This window comes from Oryza sativa, chromosome 1, assembly GCF_034140825.1.
Source record: "Oryza sativa Japonica Group chromosome 1, ASM3414082v1".
Lineage (NCBI taxonomy): Eukaryota > Viridiplantae > Streptophyta > Magnoliopsida > Poales > Poaceae > Oryza > Oryza sativa.
This window is the reverse complement of record NC_089035.1, coordinates 15644982-15669131: the sequence shown is the minus strand read 5'-3', so window position 1 is coordinate 15669131 and position 24150 is coordinate 15644982. Positions and strand designations below refer to the sequence as shown.

Sequence of the window (24150 nt, the reverse complement as noted above, 5' to 3'; positions counted from 1 at the left end):
CAAACCTACGCAACAAAATGTGAATTAATATAAGTGGAGAACAAAACAATATCAACCAAAATATGTAAATTAATTGCAAGCCTTCTCCAGAATAAGACTAGGTCATATGTAGGATGCTCCAATAAGTAGTTGTGGTGCAACCTATCATGGCCGGCTCGACGATTACGACGAATAACCTGACGATCAGGAACAAAATCACCTCGCCATGGAGCATTCGACTGCTCATATTCATCTTGCGCGACTATTGTTGCAGCAACGATGATTTCATCACTGGATGAAGATGATTCATCCAATAGAACATGTCTCAAAATGAAGATCATTGAGTGATGGAAGAACAACGCACAATAATGTGGATGGAGCAAAAAGATATGAGTACCTACTTTACATTATGTTCATGTTATACTGAATAGACGGCTAGCTTATCTGGGAGATGCTTTGGTGTGGGTATAATGTTTGCTTATGCAATTACTCTATGTGTGGAGATTATGGGTACCCCATACCTACATGGCATAGTTATCCGACTGGCTATAGGGGATAACTTATATCTATGGAATATGTAACAGATCATGACTTGGGTATTACGTTTCCCTGTATATTATGGAACGGCCTAAAGTCCTGGTTTGATAAGATTGTAAAGTAGATTTAGGAAACCGATACCGTATTGGTTAAGGTTTCTATCTTGTAACCCTGCCCCCCAACCTATATAAGGAGGGCAGGGAGCCCCTCTAGGGGCATGATGAGACAACCTGATCGTCAGATCAATACATACTCGGCGGATTCAAATCCCCAAACAGGAGTAGGGTATTACCTCTCATTGAGAGGGCCTGAACCTGTCTAAATCCTTTGTCTCCACATCCATCCACTTTTAGGTCTCGTGCGCTACCCCGTTTTATTATTGCCGAATTCATGTTTCGACAGTTGGCGCGCCAGGTAGGGGGTGCGTCGAATTACCTGTCGAAAAGTGCGATGGAATCAACTTCAGAAGAAACCCCGAGATCAATCTCATCAATTTCGATGGCTCAAATCTTCAATCGGGTCTACCGTTGCAATTTAATCTCTATTAGATTAATTTTTAATCATTGTTTGATTTCCTGATATTTTGACGAATTTCATATACTGGATGAGATCGAAACACGGCCATCATCGTCGCCTACTTGGGTGCCCTTGCCGTGTCCGAGTGCTCCTCTCTTCCTTTCCTTGCAGATGGACGTGTTGCAGGAGTGGCACAGGCCGCCAGGATTCGATTCCTGTTTGCATGTATGATGGTTGATGGGCTCCGCCGGCTACCTCCGATGATGGCATCATGCCGAAAGAACATCGAGTTAGCTGTTAGTTGCCGGGGCTTATACATGTTGCATGGCACGTCGCCGGCTATCACTCATGATCCAGCCTCACTGCTCGACTTGAGTTTTTCGTTTCAATTTGTTATCAATATATATTAGATTGATTTCTAATCTCAGATTAATTTCTTACTATTTTTTGTTGTTGTTCGCATATAACTACGCGGCACTATTGAGGCGATTGATGCTGGTCATGGACTCGAGGCGTCTCAGCTTTCCGGTCGATCGGCCGCGAGTCCACTCCGCCGGCTTGTCCTCGCCACCGCCATTGCTGATTGCAACAACGACTTCACCACCGGCCTGCCTCCGTCGCCGCCGACTGGTGTTCCCGTCTGCATGGCTGGCCTATTATGCCGCCGCTGTTGGGCGTCTACGACTTCACCGCCGGCTTGCCTCCGTCGCCGCTGAGTGGTGCCTCCGCCTACACGGCTGGCCTATTAAGCCGCCGCTGTTGGGCGTCCACGACTTCACCACCGGCTTGCATCCGTCGCCGCCGAGTGGTGCCTCCGCCTACACGGCTGGCCTATTATGCCGCCGCTGTTGGGCGTCTACGACTTCACCGCCGGTCTGCCTCCGTCGCCGCCGATTGGTGCCTCCGCCTACACGGCTGGCCTATTATGCCGCCGCTGTTGGGCGTCTACGACTTCACCGCCGGCCTGCCTCCGTCGCCGCCGACTGGTGCCTCCGCCTACACGGCTGGCCTATTATGCCGCCGCTGTTGGGCGTCTACGACTTCACCGCCGGCCTGCCTCCGTCGCCGCCGAGTGGTGCCTCCGCCTACACGGCTGGCCTATTATGCCGCCGCTGTTGGGCGTCTACGACTTCACCGCCGGCCTGCCTCCGTCGCCGCCGAGTGGTGCCTCCGCCTACACGGCTGGCCTATTATGCCGCCGCTGTTGGGCGTCTACGACTTCACCGCCGGCCTGCCTCCGTCGCCGCCGACTGGTGCCTCCGCCTACACGGCTGGCCTATTATGCCGCCGCTGTTGGGCGTCTACGACTTCACCGCCGGCTTGCCTCCGTCGCCGCCGAGTGGTGCCTCCGCCTACACGGCTGGCCTATTATGCCGCCGCTGTTGGGCGTCTACGACTTCACCGCCGGCCTGCCTCCGTCGCCGCCGAGTGGTGCCTCCGCCTACACGGCTGGCCTATTATGCCGCCGCTGTTGGGCGTCTACGACTTCACCGCCGGCCTGCCTCCGTCGCCGCCGAGTGGTGCCTCCGCCTACACGGCTGGCCTATTATGCCGCCGTTGTTGGATGTCTACGTCCTCACCGTTGGCTCACCTTCGTTGCCGTCGACTGGTGTTTCCGCTTACACGGCTGGCCTATTATGCCGCCATTAGTGGGCATCTTCGCTTTCACCGTCGACCGCCTTCGTCGCCGCCGACTGGTGTCTTCATTGTTATTGATGGACGACTTTGTTCCCACATTGGCCACTTCTGCCATCACCAAGGGGAATATTACAAAGCTAAGTCATCATTTATTTTATTCTTTATATGATATTTTTCCTTTTCCTCTGCCTCACTACACCAATTGGTCTTCCATTGAGTAGTGAGTCGGGGGCTACAGATGTTATATCATATTTTTCATAATATTTATCTTGATTGCTTGCGACATAATCTGAGTACAAAAGTACCTATCGAGTTATGGAGTTCTATCTTCCTATGCTTTCCGTTTGGTTTGCCAATGGATGGTTGCCTTTGGGCCGATTCCTAGCACCCGGGGGCTCGTTGGATGGACCGAGTAACGCAAGGTGCTAAGTATTATTCGGAATAAATCAAAAGCATAGAGATGAGATAAATTTATTTTCTGCTCTTAATAATTGCAAAAGTACCCGAGTAGTAAATTCTGATCCGTGAAACTTTGTTCCATTAATGACGAACTCATGTCACTCATATGCATGTTTGGGAAGTGCCTAGGCCGACTCCCGGTGCTTGATGGTTATGACTAGTCGGACAGAGTGTTTAAACGTACAGAGTCATCTGCTCGGGGAAATCAAAATTGACAAGAGGAGAAATACATATTTATAAATATTTTAAAATACTTGATTTTTTCTCGAGTATTATATTTATATCAGATACTACTCATCCTATATGTTTGTTCTGCAGGATCCAGATCCAGATATGCATAAAAGGGATTCATGGCTTTAAGCTTATCTCTTACGCTCCAGGAATGGATCAGTCAGAACATCACCGACCGGCTTGCCTTCGCCGCCGCCGACTGGTGTTTCCGCCTGCACGGCTGGCCTTTATGCCGCCGTTGTTGGGCGTCTACGTCTTCACCGACCGGCTTGCCTTCGCCGCTGCCGACTGGTGTTTCCGCCTGCACGGCTGGCCTTTATGCCGCCATTGTTGGGCGTCTACGTCTTCACCGACCGGCTTGCCTTCGCCGCCGCCGACTGGTGTTTCCGCCTGCACGGCTGGCCTTTATGCCGCCGTTGTTGGGCGACTACGTCTTCACCGACCGGCTTGCCTTCGCCGCCGCCGACTGGTGTTTCCGCCTGCACGGCTGGCCTTTATGCCGCCGTTGTTGGGCGTCTACGTCTTCACCGACCGGCCGCCTCGTCCGCCGCCGACTGGTGCTTCCGCCTGCACGGCTGGCCTATTATGCCGCCGTTGTTGGGCGTCTACGTCTTCACCGACCGGCTTGCCTTCGCCGCCGCCGACTGGTGTTTCCGCCTGCACGGCTGGCCTTTATGCTGCCGTTGTTGGGCGTCTACGTCTTCACCGACCGGCTTGCCTTCGCCGCTGCCGACTGGTGTTTCCGCCTGCACGGCTGGCCTTTATGCCGCACTTGTTGGGCGTCTACGTCTTCACCGACCGGCTTGCCTTCGCCGCCGCCGACTGGTGTTTCCGCCTGCACGGCTGGCCTTTATGCCGCCGTTGTTGGGCGTCTACGTCTTCACCGACCGGCCGCCTCGTCCGCCGCCGACTGGTGCTTCCGCCTGCACGTCTGGCCTATTATGCCGCCGTTGTTGGGCGTCTACGTCGTCACCGACCGGCCACCTCGACCGCCGCCGACTGGTGTTTCCGCCTGCACGGCTGGCCTATTATGCTGCCGTTGTTGGGCGTCTACGTCTTCACCGACCGGCTTGCCTTCGCCGCTGCCGACTGGTGTTTCCGCCTGCACGGCTGGCCTTTATGCCGCCGTTGTTGGGCGTCTACGTCTTCACCGACCGGCTTGCCTTCGCCGCCGCCGACTGGTGTTTCCGCCTGCACGGCTGGCCTTTATGCCGCCGTTGTTGGGCGTCTACGTCTTCACCGACCGGCCGCCTCGTCCGCCGCTGACTGGTGCTTCCGCCTGCACGGCTGGCCTATTATGCCGCCGTTGTTGGGCGTCTACGTCTTCACCGACCGGCTTGCCTTCGCCGCCGCCGACTGGTGTTTCCGCCTGCACGGCTGGCCTTTATGCCGCCGTTGTTGGGCGTCTACGTCTTCACCGACCGGCTTGCCTTCGCCGCTGCCGACTGGTGTTTCCGCCTGCACGGCTGGCCTTTATGCCGCAATTGTTGGGCGTCTACGTCTTCACCGACCGGCTTGCCTTCGCCGCCGCCGACTGGTGTTTCCGCCTGCACGGCTGGCCTTTATGCCGCCGTTGTTGGGCGTCTACGTCTTCACCGACCGGCCGCCTCGTCCGCCGCCGACTGGTGCTTCCGCCTGCACGTCTGGCCTATTATGCCGCCGTTGTTGGGCGTCTACGTCGTCACCGACCGGCCACCTCGACCGCCGCCGACTGGTGTTTCCGCCTGCACGGCTGGCCTATTATTCTGCCGTTGTTGGGCGTCTACGTCTTCACCGACCGGCTTGCCTTCGCCGCCGCCGACTGGTGTTTCCGCCTGCACGGCTGGCCTTTATGCCGCCGTTGTTGGGCGTCTACGTCTTCACCGACCGGCTTGCCTTCGCCGCCGCCGACTGGTGTTTCCGCCTGCATGGCTGGCCTTTATGCCGCCGTTGTTGGGCGTCTACGTCTTCACCGACCGGCCGCCTCGACCGCCGCTGACTGGTGTCACCGCCTGCACGGCTGGCCTGTTATAACGCCAACTGATGCTATCTTCTTCACGGCTGGCTACATCGCTGTCACTACTAATAGGCATCAGTATCTTCAACACAAGCTGCCTACGTTTGCCATGGCTGCCGACTGGTTTCTTCACTTCCATGGCTGCATGATTCTGCCAGTGTTGATTGGCCTATTATGCAGCTGTTGTTGGGCATCTACATCTTCATCGCCGGTCGTCTCGTCTGCTGCTGACTAGTGCCCTTACCTCTACGTCTGGTTTATACAGCTACCACTACTGATGGACATCATCATCTTCCGTCGCCGACTGATTATGCTGCCGCCGATTGGTGCTTTTATCTTCACAACTACGCGTCTTCACTACCGGTTTGCTTCTGTTGCCGCCGACTTGTGTTCACTTCATTACGGCAATACAACTTTGTCATCATGGTGGAGCGACTTCATCTTTATTATCTTCGGCACCGGCAAACTCTATTGCTGCTACTTCGCAAGTTTTACTACTTCACCAACCACGACGTCTTTGTGAACCTCGACATCTCGGCATGCAATGCCATGATATTTTACTACAACAAGTGACTCTCCAATATTCAAGATTTCTACTTGGACACCTTCAACACATATCTTCAATCAAGCAATGACTACTCGACGACAAGAAGCTATAATTCTCGACTCTATGTTCAGTTGTTTCTCAACTAACCAAAGAGTCGGGGGCTACACAAATATAAGGCTCAAAATTTGACAAATTTTATGTCAAGCTGAAGAAATCAATTAATCAGCCAATGAGTCAACTCCAGGAGTCATTATCTTCATCTTTGCTTCGGAACAGACATTCTACTTCAACAACTTCAAATATTTCGGTTTAGACGAGTTGGGCAACAACATCAACTCTCCTCCAATTATTTGTCTTCACGGTTGGCCTACTACGCAACTGCCGATAGAGGATCTCATCGTTATCATCGGCTGCTACATCGCTATTGACTGGATCACCGACATCGTCATCTTCATCAACATCTTGTTAAGCCTCTTCAACATAGCCTACTCTGCTGCCGTTGATGGGAAACTTCGTCATCATAGTCGGCTATCTCTGTTGCCGCTAATCATCATTACCGTCGGATGCGTTTGTCGCCGCCGATTATTTTCTTCATCTTCATGATTGGTGGATTTCGCCATCACCGTTGATGCGCGTCTACGTCTTCATCGTCGGTTTGCTTTTGTCACCACCGACTGTTCTTTTGTTGTTGTTGTTGGGCGCCTACATCTTCACTGCTAGCTGACCTGACTGTTGCCGACTGGTTTCTCCGCCTCCATGGTTATGCAACTTCATTACCTTTGATTGGTGTCACTGTTTTTACTACCACTGACATCTTCCGTTACTTCTGATGAGCAATTTCGTCTTCATGTTGGTCATTTCATCTCCATGCCGACTGCGTCAGCTATTGCCAATAGACAATTTTGACTATGACAGAAGGACAAGCTATATGCTCAGGGGCTCATCAACTCAAGCGTGAGGATTATATCTCCAATTTGGACTTGTTCCGGATACATTCCACATGGATTCATAGTCATGAGTCTATTTTCTATGCTCAAAGACTGGACCAATTATTATTCCCCGTAAGGGCTATCAACCGAATACTTGCGCCAGTCGGGATTCAATTATTATATATATTTTGGAGTATCTCATAAGGGATAATCACTCAGATCAGAAGCTATTCATATGAGCTACACCTGGTCTATATCACCCGGAAGATTTATTACTCGAGAGCATGTTACATGCGTCATCCTTTAAAGGGTGTCGAAGGCATATTTTTTGGTCTAGGCCTAATATGTCTGCAGCCCATATTTTCAGGTGTGGCCTGTCACGTTCTTTTAGGGACTTAGGCACTTTTCGCTTAGGCCAAAGTGCGCGTGATCAAGTGCCCAATACCTTAAAATCCTTTTATACCGCAGTTACTCAACTTTTTAGGAGTTGGTACAATGCATCTTAAAAGGTGTCAAACAGTAAAGCTTTATATAGCTGGCCCGCTGACTTTTTTATATATAAGTCAAGGTGCTGTTTGGGTTTTTAAGCAATTGATTAGATACAATATCATTGCTTTTCGCCACGTAAGTGTGCATTTTTATTGACCAATATTATGGCTTAGGCTGATTATATATTGTGGTCATTTTTCAGGCGGTTGGTAAATCCTTTATGAGTTTATTTACTTGGATTTTATACCACATATGCCATATATTTCCGGGTGTGGTGAAACCATGTGTCTTTTAGGGACTTAAGCACATCTGTTAAAGCAGTGTGCGCATGGCGTATGCCCAATACTTTGGAAATTTCTTTATTCACAATATATAAGCTTCTTTATAGCTGTTTTGCTATGTGAATTTTCAATGATGTAACCAACTTTAGGTTACACTCATCATATTTTACAAAGCAGTCGGTATATCACTCGGATCATGTTATTCAGGGATTCACACCGCATATGCTACATATTAATATCAGGTCGCTTGGTTGACTATAATTATTAAAACCACTCGGTTGGTTGGATTATTTATTCCTTGACTATATGCTTGGTTTGTTCAATTAACCACATAGTCGGGGGCTACACCTATTAGGTGCATCTAGTCGATGCACCTGACTTTATTTTTCAGCCCTCCACAGTCTTCGTATTTGGTAAAAGTACTTCGGAGACCATGGCGAAGATGATTGAAGCACTCAGCTTTGGAGTAATCTAGTTCGAGAGAAGATTATCTTTTCGACTGTGAAGGTCTCAGGGGCTACTGTGGAGATTATGGGTACCCCATACCTACATGGCATAGTTATCCGACTGGCTATAGGGGATAACTTATATCTATGGAATATGTAACAGATCATGACTTGGGTATTACGTTTCCCTGTATATTATGGAACGGCCTAAAGTCCTGGTTTGATAAGATTGTAAAGTAGATTTAGGAAACCGATACCGTATTGGTTAAGGTTTCTATCTTGTAACCCTGCCCCCCAACCTATATAAGGAGGGCAGGGAGCCCCTCTAGGGGCATGATGAGACAACCTGATCGTCAGATCAATACATACTCGGCGGATTCAAATCCCCAAACAGGAGTAGGGTATTACCTCTCATTGAGAGGGCCTGAACCTGTCTAAATCCTTTGTCTCCACATCCATCCACTTTTAGGTCTCGTGCGCTACCCCGTTTTATTATTGCCGAATTCATGTTTCGACACTATGTCATGACGATGATATTAGAGTAGTATCTGGTAGTTTAGGCGTGGTGTCTAGATTACGGGATATCATTATTTGGAGTTATATATTGCGGATGAGAGGTGGGCCGCTGATGGTGACAGCTCAGTACGGGTATTCCTCCACGCCGGTATATAATCCTAAGTTAATTTCCTAGGGAGGGTATTCCTCCATATTTAGCCCCGGTTGTATGGTCATGACGGGCTGTCGTAAGGAACTCGGCAGTCAGGGGTGGCTTCTCGAAGTACCAGGAGGACATCGGATAGAGGGTATTAGCTAGTATATCGGTTAACTAGAATGTATGTATACTATGTATATTAGAAGTATAGGAATAGATTTTCTTCCTCTTTTCTATCTACTTAGCTTAGATGATATATTATGAGAATGAGTAGTGAATGATTGTGTGTCACTCTACCCTTGGATTATCTTAACCCCTGCTTAGAATATGATCATCACAAGTAATGTATAAATTATTAGTCAATGTTCCCTCTACATGATCTTCTCACGAGATAAAATAAATACGATACCCTTGGAATACTCTCGGGTGAAATGCTACAATGGTATATCTATGCGCTTGCGGATGAACTCTGTAACCATAATATATCAGAAGTATTTCTGCGCCATTGCTGGGTATTATATTTCTAGTAATGTTATTAAGAAATACCAATAAGCATTTCTGGCGCCATTGCCGGGGATTATATTTCTAGTAATGTCGTTAAGAAATATCAACAAGCATTTCTGGCGCCGTTGCCGGGGAAGATTCATAATAGAGATTACTTGAACTTATACTTTATATTTACCTCTGTATAATCATTTTCCTTTGCAGGCTAACCTTGGTTGTTTTCACTTTTTGTTGTGCAAACAGGGTAGTGCATGACTGGTTTCAACTTGCCGGAAAACTTCAAAGAAAATCCAGAAGCTTTCTTCCGGAGTGTCAGGCCACGAGTCGCTGCTCCGCAGAAAACTCTACCGACAGAGAAATCAGCCGTACCAGCGCCACCGACCTTCAAGACTATGGCAAACAAGACTCTCCGCGAATTCACTGCTCCCTCTGCTGACAATGTGGCCATTGGGCCGCAGATCAACATGGGAGACGTGGATTTCGACTTGAAGTCCAGCCTCATCATGATGGCGCAGGCTAGCCCGTTCTGTGGCAAGCCTAATGAGGATGCCAATGCTCATCTGCAATAGTTCCTGGAGATCTGTAGCAAACAAGACTCTCCGCGAATTCGCTGCTCCCTCTGCTGACAATGTGGCCATTGGGCCGCAGATCAACATGGGAGACGTGGATTTCGACTTGAAGTCCAGCCTCATCATGATGGCGCAGGCTAGCCCATTCTGTGGCAAGCCTAATGAGGATGCCAATGCTCATCTGCAATAGTTCCTGGAGATCTGTAGCACGTACACCATCAAGGGCGTCAGTCCAGACGCCGTTAGGCTAAGGCTGTTTCCGTTCTCCCTTCTCGGGAGAGCGAAGCAGTGGTTTTATGCCAACCGTGCTGCTGTCAACACCTGGGACAAATACTCTACGGCATTCCTCTCGAAATTCTTCCCGATGGGCAAAACCAATGCCCTTCGTAGAAGGATTTTAAGTTTCCAGCAGACAAGAGATGAGTCTATTCCTGAAGTATGGGAACGACTGCAGGAGTACATGGCCGCATGTCCTCATCATGGGATGGACGACTGGCTGATCCTGCAGAACTTTTACAATGGACTCACCCCGATGTCCCGCGATCACCTTGACGCGGCAGCTGGAGGAGCTTTCTTCTCTAAAACAGTTCAAGGAACCATTGATTTAATAGAGAAGATGGTCTCCAATATGGGTTGGAGCGAGGAACGACTCCAGACCCATCAGCGAGGCATGCACGCCGTCAAGGAGACGGAGTTACTTGCTGCCAAGCTGGACCTCCTCATGAAACGTTTGGACGACCACGAGAAACGGCCACAAGGCACCGTCAAGGCGTTGGACTCACACGTTATGTGTGAGGTCTGCGGCGGCACGGGTCATTCTGGGAATGATTGCCTAGAAACCCGTGAGGAGGCGATGTAGATGGGCAACAACAACGGGTACCGTCCACAAGGAGGTCAGGGGTGGAACCAACCACGCCCATATTATCAAGGAGGTAACAACAACAGTAATTTTTCTAGCCAGGCCTCCTTGAAGGATCTCGTTTTTGCGCAATCTAAAACCACTGATGCGTTAAGCAAAAAGCTTGCGGCCAATGATAAGATCCTAGATAACATTAATGTCAAATTAGATGGCTTTGCTTCTGCTTTTTAAAATCAGCTGAGCTTTAACAAAATGATAGAAACCTAGCTAGCTCAGTTGGCATCCTTAGTCCCTGCAAATGAAACTGGGAGGATTCCGGGGCAACCCGACTCCTCCATTGAAAATGTCAAGGCGATCACGATGAGGGGAGGTAAGTCTACTCGTGATCCGCCGTATCCTAACCCTGCAGGAACTAGTGGGATATCAAAAGAAGCGCCATCTAATGACTCGGCTGACAAGGAAGTTCAACCAGAAAAGTCAGTGCCGCAGGAGTATTGTGACACACGGTTGCTGCCGTTCCCTCAACGGAGTAGGAAACCGTCGGTGGACGAGCAATTCGCTCGTTTTGTTAAAGTAATCTAGAAGATCCACATCAACGTGCCGTTGTTGGACGCTATGCAAGTGCCAACATACGCCCGTTATCTCAAGGATATACTCAACAACAAGAGACCGCTCCTAACAACGGAGGTGGTCAAGCTGATAGAACAATGCAGCAACTTGATACTCCACAAGCTCCTAGAAAAGAAGAAAGATCCGGGGTGTCCTACGATCATATGCTCGATCGGGGCACAACAATTCGACCAGGCCTTGTGCGACCTTGGAGCTAGTGTCAGCGTCATGCCGAAAGACGTCTTCGACAAGCTCAACTTCACGGTGTTGGCACCAACACCGATGCGCCTTCAACTGGCTGACTCGTCAGTCCGTTACCCAGTAGGGATAGCGGAGGATGTGCCAGTCAAGATACGGGATTTCTTCATCACGGTTGACTTCGTGGTACTGGACATGGACACGGGAAAAGAAACGCCGGTCATCCTGGGGCGTCCGTTCCTTAGTACCGCAGTAGCCAACATTGACGTGGGAACAGGGAGTATCCGTTTTCATATTAACGGGAAGGAGGAAAAGTTTGAGTTTCAACCGAGGACAGAACAATGCTCCGTGGTCAGAATCAAGTACGGGCCAAACCCGTAGAATATTCAAGTGGTCGAAGTGGAGCCACCCAAAATGGACAGCCTGGTGAAATTCATGCAGAATTTCCTAGAGAAGGAAATAACGATGCCCAAGCACCGTTATTGGAAGACGCCGGTAAAACCACCCATACCGGCCAAGAAGTTAGAGCAGCCGGCTCAGAAGAAGCCGTCTTCCGCACCAAAGCCGAAGAAGGTGTGGAAGGAAAAGCCAAAGACGCCCGCTCCATCACCCCCGAAGATGGGTGGAACTAAATCAGAAGGAGGTATGGTCTTGCACGTCGGACTTTAAATGACGCGAGCTTCGCCAACAGGTAAATTGGTATGTATCCGCAAATTTTCTTTCAACAATTTGAATTTTTGCATCAACATATGTTTGAACTTCAAAATTGCATTTATGAATTTTGAGGAAATTCTTCAAATGAATCTTTCAAAGCAAACCAAAATAAAATTTTCAATGTAAATTTGCTGTGCCACGACCACACTGACCGTTGGAATCCAACGGCCAAAAGTGGGGCCGGTTGGGCCCACCAGGGGTTCGGCCGAACCAGTGACTGGCCAGGCCAACGGTCGGCTGCCTCTCTTTTTGAGGCAATGGTTAGTGGGCCCCACAGGTCAGTTTTGATCGTTGTGGGTGCACTTCTTAAGCCAACCGGCCGGGAGAGGGAACTCCACCCTGTTTAAACACATTTTCATTCCCTCTCCAAAGTTTGCTCTCAAGTTCAATCAAGCTTTGATGGTTTCCCTCAAATTCAAATACTTAGTTGCATATATACAAGTTGCTTGGGTGAAACTAACCGGCGGGTGAAATTCTTGTCATTCCTAATTAACCCCCGCCGAGTTAGTCCGTTCTTGTTCCATTGTGCAGAATGAGGAGGCGACTGTCTCGTCTGTTCAAGGGGTCCGGCTCTTCATCAAGTCATCATGACGAGTCTAGTACTCGTTCATCAGCAGATGTCTCGATGGAAGATGCCGAAGCTCTGAGGCGACTCCTAAACGACACCGACCTCGAACTTGTCAGTGATCGGGAGAGACAAACCTACTACATGCTGAGCGACCAGGAGTATGCTCACACGCGAGAGTACTCACCGGAGCTGCTAAAAAAGATAGGTATGGATGTTGAGTTTCACTCTATTTGGAAAGCTGTTGATTGGTAGAGATTTGCTGTGGTAGATGAGCCTGGTTCTCGTCTGCTTACTTTGCAATTTCTGTACACTTTGAAAGAAATAGAAGATGGTATTTCCTCTCGCTTTTTCCGTGAGGAGTTCACACTTACATGGAAAGGCTTAAGTACACTTCTTGGTTTTCACGATTCCTGTAAAATCGATATCCAGAAAGGAATTTCTGGGTTCGAGAAAAATAGGTTTTAGGAAGATATTTCTGGTGGTCCAATTTGCAAGAAACCTAGGACGAATGATATCCATAATCCTACACTTAGGCTCATGCACAAATGGATTGCTATGACTTTGTTTCCTTGAGGTGATCTTAGACCCATTAGGGGAGATGAATTGATTATCATTGTCGGTGACATGGGGCCGGGGGTATCGTGACTAGAGGCTTGGGTAGCCGCGATCACTCACGTGGCCCGACCCCCTCGGGGGGGTCGGGCCCGACGGTGACGTGGCCACCTCTCCCTCTGTCTCCCCGAGGGGTCGGGCCGCTCCCATTTCGGCCCCGAGGGCTGGGGCACCCCGACCCCCTGTGGTGATTGGCGCCACGTGTGTGGGTTAGGTGAGCACAGCGGCACTCACCTAACCGCATTTATAGCGGGTTAGACGAGCGCATCACGCCGCATTCAATGCGGCGCAGCGCATGCTTATCCGGTCTGTGACCAGTCGCGGTATGTGACCGGTCACAGACCGGTCAGATCGCGGGTTATGTGGCAACAGGCGGCCTGTCGCACGCCTCACCCCGTCCCGTCGGAATGATGAGAGCTTCCTGGTTCTCGTCTCTAGCCGGAGCTGGCATGCTGACTCCTGGAGTTGGTATGTCAGTCCCGGTCAGATCCATTCCAGGCTTCAGTGCAAGCATGGCAAGAAAATCGCTGGCCATTGAATGAAGGATGAAACGGGCGTCCACCGGGAGAGCTGACGAGCGGAGCAGGAGGCGTGTGTACTGCTTGTCAGAGGTCATTTCCGGCTGTAGATTAGCCCTCATTGTAAAAAGCATGTTTCTTTTCTTAGGCAGAGAGAGGCCCATGTGGTGATCCCTAACCAGATAAAAAAAGGAGGCTCAGGCCTAAGGAGAGAAAAAAGGGGGGGAGGTGAGAGGCTGGCGACTTGATCGGAGAGCCTGAACTCTCTCTCGCTCTCGAGCTCTCTGGCTCTGGAGCTCTCGGTTTTCCTTCACACACAGATCCACCAGAACACAGGAGTAGGGTATTACGCTTCTCAGCGGCCCGAACCTGTCTACGTGGCCCGTGTCTTGTGCGCTTTTTCTCGCTGACATTCCTCATATCGAGGGCGAAGAACCTCACTTAGCGCCCCCGGCCGAACCGGCAAAGGGGGGCCTGCGCGGTCTCCCGGTGAGGAGCCCCACGCTCCGTCAATCATGTTTGCCACGGTTAGAAAAATTAAAATTACTCCTGTGAAATGTATGATAAGGCAATGGTTAGAAAGTATAAAGTTCTCTGCTCCTGTTGAGTGCACTTCTTTGATTACTTGGATAGCAAAAGGGCTAGGGGTCGTTAGCAACCAAATTGCTTTTATCTCAGCCGCTCGTCCGTGTATTGATGAGGCTTATCTAGCGCAAGGCAATATTCTGAAACATGGAGTAGATGGATCTTTGATTTACTTTTTACCCAGTTGTACAAATGAAATCCCGTTGCCAACCGTATAGATGTATGAGGCAGGTTGGGCACCAACCGAGGATGCACCCGGATGGACCTAAGCTCCACGCCATAGCATCGGAGTCTCAACTTGGGCAAGTGCCAGTGAGGACCGGTGGCATGCGCCTCATGACATCCAATGGGGGGACAATCAACCTCCCAGATCATGTGGTGTGCCTCCATCTCTAAGTGAATGGTGCTCAAGTTCCTCTCGTTGGGACTTGGGTGAAATCACTAGGAGAATGGACACCCTTGATGTGCAGACAGGGGAGATCCAGTACAACCTCACGGAACACATAGCTCAAACGTAAGAATGGCAACAATCTGCTGATGCTCAGTTCACCAACATCAACATGATGCAGCAACAGCACGATGACCTACAAGCGTACTTTCGCTTTCAGGGGTTCAATCCTTATCAAGGACCCTGAGCGAAAGCCAAGCTTGGGGGGATATACCTCTCCCTCCACTAAGGTAACTTGTATCACATTGTATATTTCCCTTTCCAATTGCATATTTGCTTTCCACTTGCATCTTATAAAACTTGAAAACAATATAAAAATTTGCAAAATAGAAAATACCAAAAAGATAGGATAGGTTTAAGTCATGCTAGGTAAGACAAGCTAGTTCTCTTCGTTGAAATGATGAATAGTTGCTCTGTTCTATATCTCTGATATATGGGTTCTTGGTAAATGCTCTCTCAAAGGTTAAATATTAGTAGCCAACAATTATCCGGGAACCTGAGGTAAATGAGCTGCAGTTGCTGATCTAAGTCTAAGTTGTTGCGAGATATGAGATAGTAAATATGAGTTGCTATGATCCTGATACTAGTTTGACTTTCATTCAGGATGTTTTGTTTTTCAAAATGATAAATTGAGAGTTCCTCATTTGATATAAATTCCTACCAGAGCCAAAAATGTGCTATCATGATTAAACCATATACATTTTGGTTGCTTGTCATTCCATTGAACTTTGTCAAACTCTTGTGAGTTGTGTAGATAATTCTCATGCTCTATGATCAAGATCATACACCCACATATATGCACATGCTAAACTCCTACACTGGGAGCTAAGCAATATTCCATTCCATTTCCATATTACCACCAAAATAAATTCTCCATACTTTCATATGTTTTCTTCTCCTAAAAAAATCCTTTTGAAAAAGAAAAAAAAAAGAGAGAGGGAAAGGCATGGTTATGAAAAAAATAAATAATAAAAATAAAGTTATGCTCCATTAAGCATGAGCATGACACTGAAAAAAAAATGTAGCCATGCCCTCTCCTAATCAATAAAAGAATGATTTTTTGGGAGAAGAAAGTAAGCACAAAGGAGAAGCTTTTTCTTTATTTTCCTTTATATACCATTTCCATCATATACCACACACACATATTGCATGATCTTGATCTTGAGTATGTTTAGTCATTTGCTTTAGTCTAAGTTTTTATTTAGTAATAAAGGCGAATGCAAGTATGCCATGTTTGATCCCTACCGAGCTCCACATATCAAGCCTTAGAGTAGGAATCAAAAAGGCAAAGTGGTGAGGAATTCATTTTGATACACTTAGAGAGACTGAGTGAATCATTTGAGGAACTAGGCTTTCTTATGCAAAATCATTTGAAAACTTCCGGAATAAGAGTTGAATAATGATTGGGTGATTGGTGCTCTAATTGTTGTTCTGTCTTTCAACTGCCCAAGGCAAGGAGAAGCAGTGTCTCGTGGGAATCAGGGGTAAGGGTAAGCCACCGTACCAAAGATTATTTAATCTGAGAGAGAGTACATATACCTTGCACCTATATCTTTGAGATATGCAGCATAGTAGCAACTCCTGATCAACAACCAAGTCTTTGTTTCCTTTCGTCCTTCACTTGGGACGAGCAAAGGTTCAAGCTTGGGGGGTTTTGTTGACGGTTGTTATCGATCAGTTTTGACCGTCAATATTGCCAAAATATAGAACTAGTAATGCTTGCAACGCATATATCTGTTAGAATAATAATATTCCACTAGTATTAGGTATACTAACCTTTTGCAGACAATGGCAATAAAGTGGAGGAGAATCGACATCAACTCAGACGATAAATCAATCAGACGTTGTCGATAACCAGACTTATGTATGAATGGGCCACAAACTCAGAATTGACACGATGAATTGGGCCAAAATTTACAAGTCTACATAGTGAAGCAATAGAGGAGGCCGCCAGCCGAAGATGGGCCGGGAAGACCCAGCCCATGGTTCGGCCGAACCCATCCTAGCACCGTTGGATGCAAGGTTTGGCGTGGACGTCCAGGATTGCATCCCAATGACGGTTGGAGGGCACTTCGGACAATTCCCCTTCCACAACCGTCATAACTACCTCTATATAAGGACTTCACCTTCTCACTTCACTCACACACTTCAAGTAATAGCTCTCTCATTCCCCTCAAGTTTAGTTTAGTAGCTCTCTCATTCTCATCAAGTTTAGTTTAGTAGTATCTAGCTGGTGGAATAGGAATAGAGTAGAAATCAGGAGTCCGGAGCCTTCGGAAGAGTTCAGGTATGGCTCTAGTAGCTTTTCTCTTCTCTTTTGTAAGCTTTGTAATTTTATTAGAATACTCTTTTATATAAATTTATGGTATTGAAATACTTTCCGAGTATATGAGTACCTACTTTACATTATGTTCATGTTATACTGAATATACGGTTAGCTTATCTGGGAGATGCTTTGGTGCGGGTATAATGTTTGCTTATGCAATTACTCTATGTCATGACGATGATATTAGAGTAGTATCTGGTAGTTTAGGCGTGGTGTCTAAATTACGGGATATCATTATTTGGGGTTATATATTGCGGATGAGAGGTGGGCCGCTGATGGTGACAGCTCAGTACGGGTATTCCTCCGCGCCGGTATATAATCTTAAGTTAATTCCCTAGGGAGGGTATTCCTTCGTATTTAGCCCCAGTTGTATGGTCATGACGAGCTGTCGTAAGGAACTCGGTAGTCAGGGGTGGCTTCTCGAAGTACAAAGAGGGCATCGGATAGATGGTATTAGCTAGTATATCGGTTAACTAGAATGTATGTATACTATGTATATTAGAAGTATAAAAATAGATTTTCTTCCTCTTTTCTTTCCACTTAGCTTAGATGATATATTATGAGAATGAGTAGTGAATGCTTGTGTATCACTCTACCCTTGGATTATCTTAACCCCTGCTTAGAATATGATCATCACAAGTAATATATAAATTATTAGTCAATGTTCTCTCTACATGATCTTCCCACGGGATAAAATAAATACGATACCATTAGAATACTCTCGGGTGAAATGTGTTTCTGCGGATGAACTCTGTAACCATAATATATCAGAAGTATTTCTGCGCCATTGCTGGGAATTATATTTCTAGTAATGTCGTTAAGAAATACCAACAACAAACACAAAGAAGAGTACAATGAACACACCAACAACCTTTACATAATAGGTAGACCATAACCTCAAATGCCCATCAAACAATCAACTAGGCTAACAGCTAACCAATCAGTAGCAAAGATACCTTTGTGGCCACTCAAAACAAACATTATACAAAACAAAACATTAAAGCATGTCAACCACCATAAAAACTTTAAGCAAACATAATAACATGATAATGCAATCATTAGACTTGTACACTCGTTCTCAAAGCATCAAGCAAACATTCCATCGAAATATGGTTTCATCTATCCCTCACAGCCTTCTTGGAACACTCAAGTCCAACCCCCTATTATGATATTGTGATTGGCTGAAAATATCATCACTAAAAAGAGCACTCAAACAAATATCCAGCCTAGCAAGTAGTTAAGATGCATGGCATGGTGGCTAGTCCATCTATCACTCAAATATTTTTCTCAAAATGGATAGTTGTGACCCTAACAATTGAGACAGAACAATAGAAGGCACTAGCACTCAACACACATACATTGTTTTATTACACTTACTATGTAGGAAAAGAAAACAGGCCCAACAGACAAGAGCAACAACAAAAACCTCTTAGCATCGTCATCACATATGAATACAAAATCTTAATGATATACAAATAAAAACATAGTGAAAGGCAACACAAGATCACACACATACATACAACGCCTTAATGATGACAAACAACCATGGTGAAAAATTAACACAAGTGTACTTGTACAAAGCATATGGAAAGGTAACTCTATTTACGCAGATGAGCAACGATATAAACCACATCAGGGTACCAATACAACAAGATAAGGAACATCTACAACAGGCATTAAGAAATATGGGAATCATAATCATTTGCAATACAAAAATAATAGTTGGATGCAAGTCGCAAACCCACAGCCATCCTATATGTGCATGTGTGTCAAGTTAATCATTGTTTTCCCTAGAATCTAAAGCCTACACTCTGATACCAACTGTAACACCCCAGAAATTCCCAAAAGCCTGGGATGCCACTAAAGAACCATACGACCATGTGAAAATGATGAAATTTTTACATTAGATTCTTTTTGTTATAAAAAAATTATTGTGGAAGCTTCGACATATAGATACAAGGATCTAAGATGGCAACAATCTGACACATATGAACAAACTAAGAATGGTAGATAAACCATGGTGAATATCTATAGTATTTAATAAATCCACTATAACAACAAACTCTAATTTTACCCCCTAATCACAACATTTATAAACTATGTGATATCATAATGTGCAGCGGTGTAGCTACTCCCATCCATTCGTGCAAACATATCCGACCGAGTACCTGAAAAGGCTATAAGGTGGTGAGAATAAATCTCGGCAAGCAAACGGCTTTGACAAGCTATTTAAACCATAGATTCATTGTATAGTTAATTAAATATCGAGTTATGATTCACATGAAAACAATTTGAACATCCAAGCACTAAAACATCATAACCTTATCAATAAAATCCACATCCTCACAAATCCTAGAGAAGAAAACACTTCTCAAAGATGTCTTCGACTGTATGATTTCCATAGCATCCTGCAATATGTGTGTATGCAATGCAATGATATGAACTACTGCCTTCACACCCAACAAGGTGTGAAGCTGCATCATATTACAACAATATACGATGATGTACCGGTACGGTCGCAACAATAGGTTCGTAGCATAAATCCAAATCCAATGCAAATGTGACGCGAATGTAGGTTGAATTCTAGAGTAATAATACGACAACTGCATTCCTACATAGGAGACCAATATACATAATTATCTCCAATAGCATAAAGCATAACCATAAGAATGTAAATCAATAAGTATGACTCGGATAGGTAAATCCTTTGTATAACATATAAAAGTATCTTGGTTGATGATATATAATTTCAAAGTAGAGGTAGAATAAAATAACAAGTCAAAGCGGTAGCAAACCACCGCTACGTTTACTTGCCTCTAACAACGAAGAGACAATACCAAGCATCACCACCTATTCACAAGTCAACCTCAGCGTATTCACTAAAACACGCATATAAAGTAACGACAAAAGTTGCACCTACTGCCTCATCCCACCAAAACACAATAACAAGGAATGCCACTTGAACTATAAACAATATTACTACTTCAAACCTTTATATCTCAAAATATAAAAAGGCTATGACTGCAAAAAAAATACATTTTAGAAATCTACAAAACAAGACCTAGTTCTTTTATGTAGAAAGCACTTTTTTGTTCTGCCATTTAAATGGTCTAATTCACACTTGAATGCAGGCTTCAGAATCTGTACAGAATTTCAGAGGATACATAGAAAACAACTATATCCGGAGTTCTACCCATCCGATCAAAGTGTACTTTACCAACATGGAAAGCTCACAGAAAACTCTAAGGGGCCTGATTGATTCCACTGTTTAACCTCTCCAAAAACAGTTCAATCTACAACTATCTAGATTTTGACAAAAAAAAGCAATAGTCATACTCAAAAATTCATATCGCTTATTCCACTTGAGATAAAATCATTCCCTTTGGTCAGAAGATAGATCACGATGTTATCTACAACGTTTCTGTGGACACTTTGTTCAGAATATATCATTTTGACCATGTAATTGATGGAAAACAGAGGCACTATAAATCTGCCCAGCCTAGCTAGAACTACCAATTCGATTCACAATGTCCAAACTCTTCTCTAACCGTCTTTAACCACGAATTAAACCACTAAATTCACCCCAGAACTGATGCACAAGGGGATAAACCTCACCTAGGGTTTTCCTTTTATATCCCACGGGAAACAGCGGGGAAACTCCGATCTAACCCCTCCTTCTACTCTTCTCCTCCTCCACGTTCCATTTTTCCACTTTGCTTCTTGATCCAAGCTATGAAGGTGGAGATCTAGGGAGAGCAAGGTCTGCTAGAGAGGAGAGGAAGCAAAACTAAGTATAGGAGGTGGAGGAGTCACAACCGGCGTCATGGGGGAAGGGAGGGGGGGATGGTTCGGTTCCTCTCCCCTAGGGTTTTAGGTGGGGGTAAGGGATTTGGCTAGGCTCTTGGGCCTTGACCCAAGCTAACTTGCCCACTTACAAAGGAACTTTATTCAACTAATTGTGGCTATCTTAATAAACCAAAAACATTATCTTTTATTTTTTTAGGGGTATTAGAACTATAGAGCGAGACTGCAGATATATACTTTTTATGTTAAACCATAGTCCTCTTAAATGGTTTAATTTTGATGAATATGATTATTTGAAATGATCATAAATCGATTGGTAAAATCTATCCAGTGCGTGTGCACTGCATGTTCTTATCTAGTGACCCTTTTGTGAGCCGTCTGAATCAGTTGATGATGGTTGAGATATATATTCATGGGTGTTGTACTAACCAAGAGACAAAAAGGGGACCACTTGCTAGAATATGAGGACCATATGCTATCTACCAGTTGTCATAGCAATTCACTTGTATTTTTTAGATCTGTTTGAACCACCCTACTCTACTTAAAGAGAAAATTCCCTGTGTACCCCTGAAAGTTCACCTAATCCCTTCTATACCCCCTGAGATTTGCTCATTCTCTCCCATGCCCCTAAATTTCAGTTTGGATCACTTCTATACCCCTTCCGTCAATTGACCGTTAGTTGACCGTTAAATTCACATCATAAAGTCTATTTTACCCTCTAGTATCAAGAAAATATAAATTTATAAAGTATATTGATGGAGTGTATAAATTTATTGTATGCGACTATTATATTTATGAGTTTATTTCGTGAGGTATTATTTGCGACGGAGCGGCGGCGGCAGGCGTCAGAGGGGCGGCGGAGCGGCACGGCGGTGTGGTCGTGGCGGCGGTGCAGGGCGTTTTTAGCTGGTGCGGGAGCGGGCATGAGAAGGGGAGGCGCGAGTGCGGTCGTGAGAGGGGGAGGCGCGGGTGTGGTGTCTATACGTATGTTTACGTTGGCTTCACCATCACCACTACGAATTTTTTAAGTAGTAAAGAGTAAAGATAGTGAGGAAAAAAATAATCTATACTATATAGTATGCATGTTAGCTTAGTCAATACTCAATAGTTAGCGATGCTATTAAACTTGCTCTAACCCGATGAGTGTTAATGAGTAATGACCGGCACAACACGCTAGCACGTGCGGACGAATTGCGACGGGAAATCACCATGGCCGAGCTTCCTCTCTATCTACTTCTCCTTGCTCTGCTGGTCGCCGTCCCCTTCCTCTGCCTGACCCGTTGGTCGCTCCGGCATGGCGGCGGCGGCGGCGGCCGGCTGCCTCCGTCGCCGTGGGCGCTCCCTGTCATCGGCCACCTCCACCACGTCGCGGGCGCGCTCCCGCACCGCGCGATGCGCGACCTCGCCCGCCGCCACGGCCCGCTCATGCTGCTCCGCCTCTGCGAGCTCCGCGTCGTCGTCGCCTGCACCGCGGAGGCCGCGCGCGAGGTGACCAAGACCCACGACCTCGCCTTCGCGACGCGGCCCATCACCCCGACGGGGAAGGTCCTCATGGCGGACAGCGTCGGCGTCGTGTTCGCGCCCTACGGCGACGGGTGGAGGACGCTCCGCAGGATCTGCACCCTCGAGCTCCTAAGCGCGCGACGCGTCCGGTCCTTCCGCGCCGTGCGCGAGGAGGAGGTCGGCCGGCTGCTCCGCGCCGTGGCGGCGGCGGCGGCGGTGGCGGCGTTGACGACCCCGGGGGCGACGGCAGCGGTGAACCTGAGCGAGCGGATTTCGGCGTACGTGGCGGACTCCGCGGTGCGCGCCGTCATCGGGAGCAGGTTCAAGAACCGCGCCGCGTTCCTGCGGATGCTGGAGCGGAGGATGAAGCTCCTGCCGGCGCAGTGCTTGCCGGACCTCTTCCCGTCGTCGCGCGCGGCGATGCTCGTCAGCCGGATGCCCCGCCGGATGAAGCGGGAGCGACAGGAGATGATGGATTTCATCGACGACATCTTCCAGGAGCATCACGAGAGCAGAGCCGCCGCCGGCGCCGAGGAGGACCTGCTCGATGTCCTCCTGCGGATCCAGAGCCAAGACAAGACGAATCCCGCCCTCACCAACGACAACATCAAGACCGTGATCATCGTAAGCCGAGCTCAGCTCGATCAGCTACCTCCCCACTTAAAAAGTTCAATTTCCTCTTCTTTTTGTGCAGGACATGTTCGTGGCGAGCAGCGAGACGGCGGCGACGTCGCTGCAGTGGACCATGTCGGAGCTGATGAGGAACCCTAGGGTGATGCGCAAGGCGCAGGACGAGGTCCGACGAGCCCTCGCCATTGCCGGGCAGGACGGCGTCACCGAGGAGAGCCTGCGCGATCTCCCCTACCTGCACCTCGTCATCAAGGAGTCGCTCCGGCTGCACCCGCCGGTGACGATGCTGCTGCCGAGGGAGTGCCGGGAGACGTGCCGGGTGATGGGCTTCGACGTGCCGGAGGGTGTGATGGTGCTCGTCAACGCGTGGGCGATCGGCAGGGACCCGGCGCACTGGGACTCGCCGGAGGAGTTCGCGCCGGAGAGGTTCGAGGGCGTCGGCGCCGCCGACTTCAAGGGGACGGACTTCGAGTACATACCGTTCGGCGCCGGGCGGCGTATGTGCCCCGGGATGGCGTTCGGGCTGGCCAACATGGAGCTCGCGCTCGCCGCCCTCCTGTACCACTTCGACTGGGAGCTGCCCGGCGGGATGCTTCCCGGCGAGCTGGACATGACGGAGGCGTTGGGGCTCACCACGCGGCGGTGCTCCGACCTCCTGCTTGTCCCTGCCTTGCGTGTGCCGCTCCGAGACCATGAGCGATAGATTGCTACAGTATCATTTGGAAATGGATAAGACATACAGAAAAAAAAAGAAGGATCAACTGGATGTCATCATGTCATCAGTATATATACAGACTCATACTCTCATTTGGTGATGTTTCAAGTGTTATCTGTAACTTTTAAATTACTGGGTTTTGTCATCATGTAACATATTTAACCTAGCATTGAATTTGTGGAGGGGAATGAGTAACTCACCAGCGGTGGCGACAACGACTTTCAGATTGTAGCATCAGCGTGTTAAAACTCCGACAGAGAACTTGGAATTCCACTACAAGAAACTTGT

At 47.5% G+C, this 24150-nt stretch overlaps 1 protein-coding gene and 1 non-coding gene across 2 annotated transcripts; one reads left to right on the top strand and one right to left on the bottom strand.

The window, feature by feature from the left end:
• Positions 1-10152: 10152 nt before the first annotated feature.
• LOC112937669 (small nucleolar RNA R71) lies at positions 10153-10259 on the bottom strand. The gene has a single exon (XR_003240332.1). It is a non-coding gene; the product is annotated as a small nucleolar RNA R71 (small nucleolar RNA).
• An 11858-nt stretch (positions 10260-22117) lies between these two features.
• Positions 22118-24031, top strand: LOC4325449 (desmethyl-deoxy-podophyllotoxin synthase). Its single transcript, XM_015787209.3, has 2 exons — positions 22118-23141; positions 23212-24031. The coding sequence occupies exons 1-2, from the start codon at positions 22164-22166 to the stop codon at positions 23848-23850; spliced, it is 1617 nt and encodes a 538-aa protein (XP_015642695.2). The 5' UTR covers positions 22118-22163; the 3' UTR covers positions 23851-24031.
• The last annotated feature ends 119 nt before the right edge of the window (positions 24032-24150 follow it).